General features: G+C 36.7%; 1 protein-coding gene across 1 annotated transcript; it reads left to right on the forward strand.

The window, feature by feature from the left end:
• Positions 933–3,335, forward strand: LOC109849388. The gene is made up of 4 exons (XM_020419210.1): positions 933–1,766; positions 1,863–2,143; positions 2,248–2,608; positions 2,677–3,335. Exons 1-4 carry the CDS (start codon positions 1,246–1,248, stop codon positions 3,311–3,313), a joined length of 1,800 nt encoding a protein of 599 aa, XP_020274799.1. The 5' UTR covers positions 933–1,245; the 3' UTR covers positions 3,314–3,335.

Consider the following 3,502-nt stretch of genomic DNA (forward strand, 5'->3'; position numbering starts at 1 on the left):
TAAAATTAGAACTAATTTGTTATAAATTAGAACTAACTTGTTATAAAATAGAACTAGCTTGGTATAAATTAGAACTAATGTGGTTTAAATTAGAACTAACTTGTTATAAAATAGAACTAACTTGATATAAATTAGAACTAACTTGGTATAAATTAGAACTAACATGGTATAAAATAGAACTAACTTGGTATAAATTAGAACAAACTTGGTTAAAATTTTAGAACTAACTTGTTATAAAATAGAACTAACTTGGTATAAATGAGATATAACATGGTATAAATTAGGTTTATAACGTGGTTTAAATTAGAACTAACATAAATTAGATATAACGTGGTATAAATTAGATATAACGTGTAATAAAATAGAACTAACAAGCCATCACACGCTACAGACTTGAACTAACACTGTGCAGAATAGAACTAACACTGTGCAGATTAGAACTAACACTCTACAGAATAGAACTAACACTGTGCAGATTAGAACTAACACTCTACAGAATAGAACTAACACTGTGCAGATTAGAACTAACACTCTACAGAATAGAACTAACACTGTGCAGATTAGAACTAACACTCTACAGAATAGAACTAACACTGTGCAGATTAGAACTAACACTCTACAGAATAGAACTAACACTGTGCAGATTAGAACTAACACTCTACAGAATAGAACTAACACTGTGCAGATTAGAACTAACACTCTACAGAATAGAACTAACACTGTGCAGATTAGAACTAACACTCTACAGAATAGAACTAACACTGTGCAGATTAGAACTAACACTCTACAGAATAGAACTAACACTGTGCAGATTAGAACTAACACTGTGCAGATTAGAACTAACACTCTACAGAATAGAACTAACACTGTGCAGATTAGAACTAACACTCTACAGAATAGAACTAACATGTTATAATTTTGAAATAGCTTGTTATAAAATAGAAATAACTTCGTTAAATTAGAACTAACCTTTAATGGCTATATTGTTTGTTCTAATAGCTATTATGTCAGTTCTAATCAATGCACTGTTAGCTCTAATGGTTATATTGTTAGTTCTTTTAGTTCTAATTGATTCTAACAGCAAGCAATTGTCGTTTTTGCTTTTTAGCTTTTGCTATTATCTGTTGATACTTCTATTATTTGTGCAGTTTGAAATCAAAAAGTGTAGACTGTGGCCCGTCGGCGTTGTTGACCACAAGTGTTCCAGATAAGAATCCCAATGACAATCCTTCCGGAGATGATGTCATGACGATTGATGACATGATTAGCAGATCAGAGAGGATTCCTGCTTGGTGGCACACAGCTTTAACCGGTGAGGGACAACGATTTGAAAGTGCGAAGGAGTTAAGATTGGCCTTGCTATACTACTCCATGGCAAAAAAATTCGAATACGAGTTTGGGAAGAATGAACCGAAGCGTATTCGAGTGTTTTGTCGGTTTAAGGCAGCAAAAAATTGTCCGTGGATGTTATTTGCCTCTCCACCGAAAAATGATAATAGACTTGAAATCAAAAGGTTTGTGGACAATCACAGTTGTGGGCAGCATGGCAATAATGCTGGTCAATCTAGAGCCTCAAGGCGATTCATTGCTACCCAATTACAACCCACGTTAAAGGTTCGACCGGATATACGGCCTATTGACGTTCAAAAGGAGTTTCTAAGCTCGTATGGGATTAGGGTCGATTATAGTAAGATTTGGTGGGGTAAAGAAAGAGCACAAGAGAAATTATATGGTGATGCCCATGAGTCCTACGATCAATTACGATGGTAAATAGAAGATGATATATAACAAAATGAGGGGATTAGGGTCGATTATACTAATTTTTCAATGTTGGTACTAACGCTTAATCTTCAATTTTCTAGGTATGTAGAAGAGGTCAAGAAGACAAACCCAGGTAGCTATATTCATGTTGAACAAAATGAGGGGAGGTTTACAAGGTTATTCATATGCTACGCCGCCTGCATAAATGGTTTTTTATACGGCTGTAGACCACTCTTATTTTTGGATGGTACCTTTCTTAAAGATCGATTCAAAGGCATACTCCTAAGCGCCGTAGCATATGATGGAAATCAGGGGATATTTCCATTGGCGTATTGTATATGCGATCAGGAAAATAATGTTAACTGGAAGTGGTTCTTACAAGGTTAGTTCTATCCCTAGCCATGTTAGTTCTGTTGCAGGTTATGATAATTCTAGCTCATTCATTGCTAACTCTAATTCGTGTATGGTAACCACAACTCTTTGTAGGTTTGTGGTCTATTCTCTATGAAAGGCCAGATCCATACAACCCTCCACACAAGCTAGTGATAATTTCAGATGCGGATAAGGGGATCAGAGAAGCAGTTAGAGAATTTTTTCCAGATTCTATACACTCTCGATGTGTGTTGCATCTAGTTGAGAACTTCAGGACAAAGTTGAAGGATTTGGGATTCAAATCAAAAGATACTCAGATCTTGGGTAATCTATTGCAATCTGCCTGTTACAAATATACTAGAGCAGAATGGAACGATTACATGGACGACATTAGACTGGTTGACGAAAGAGCTTACAATATTGTGATGAACTACGCTCCAGAAAACTGGGCCAATGCGTTTTTTCCTGGAGTTAGGTAAGTTATAAGCTATTTCATTACATGACTATTATAAGCCGCTTGACGAATTCCCTATTATGTTTCAGATATGGTCACGTTACATCAAATGTTGCAGAGTCATTCAACAAATGGATACATGAGGCTAGGCTACTACGGATACTTCAACTGGTAGAGCACATACGTAAACAGATTATGGTTCGTATGAATGAGCGACGAACCATGGCTGAAAGTTGGAATCAATTTCTTTGCCCCAAAGCTGAACTTGCTCTCAAAGAGAACATGGAAAATGGCCGTCCATTGGAGGTTCGTCAGTCCCACACAGGATTATTTGAGGTACAATCCCATAGATCTTGTCAAGTGGATCTAGACAATAAAACATGCACTTGCCGTGGGTGGGATGTAACCCGTGTCCCTTGCAAACATGCATGCGCATCCATTATGTTTATGAAAAGGGATGTCTACCAGTTCTGTGACTGGTTTATGACGGTTGAAGCCTTTAAAAAAAGCTACGAGCCAATCCTCTACCCTATCCCTGACTTTGAGAAGCGCATCGTGCCAAGGGATGAGATACAGATCCTACCTCCACTTACAACAAAAAGGAAAGGGAGAAATAAAACCAGGCGTATCAACAACAGAACTGTTTACACGCGGCCAGTAAAATGTTCTCGATGTCATATGGAAGGTCATAACCGTAAAACATGTAATGAATCTATAGCTGACTAAGTGTTTGATATGTTGAAGTGGTTTCGTCCCAGTATGCAATAAATATTTTGTTTTTTTCTGATTGAATGTTTATTCTTGTTAATCGGGAACAAACATCAGCTTCCACTAGATTAAAAGTTATAAGTAACAAAACAACTATCATATTAGGCCTAACGCGCACAAAGAATAGAACTAACATCTTAGTTATTC

This window comes from Asparagus officinalis, chromosome 7 (assembly GCF_001876935.1).
Source record: "Asparagus officinalis chromosome 7, Aspof.V1, whole genome shotgun sequence".
In the NCBI taxonomy this organism is placed as follows: Eukaryota; Viridiplantae; Streptophyta; class Magnoliopsida; order Asparagales; family Asparagaceae; genus Asparagus; species Asparagus officinalis.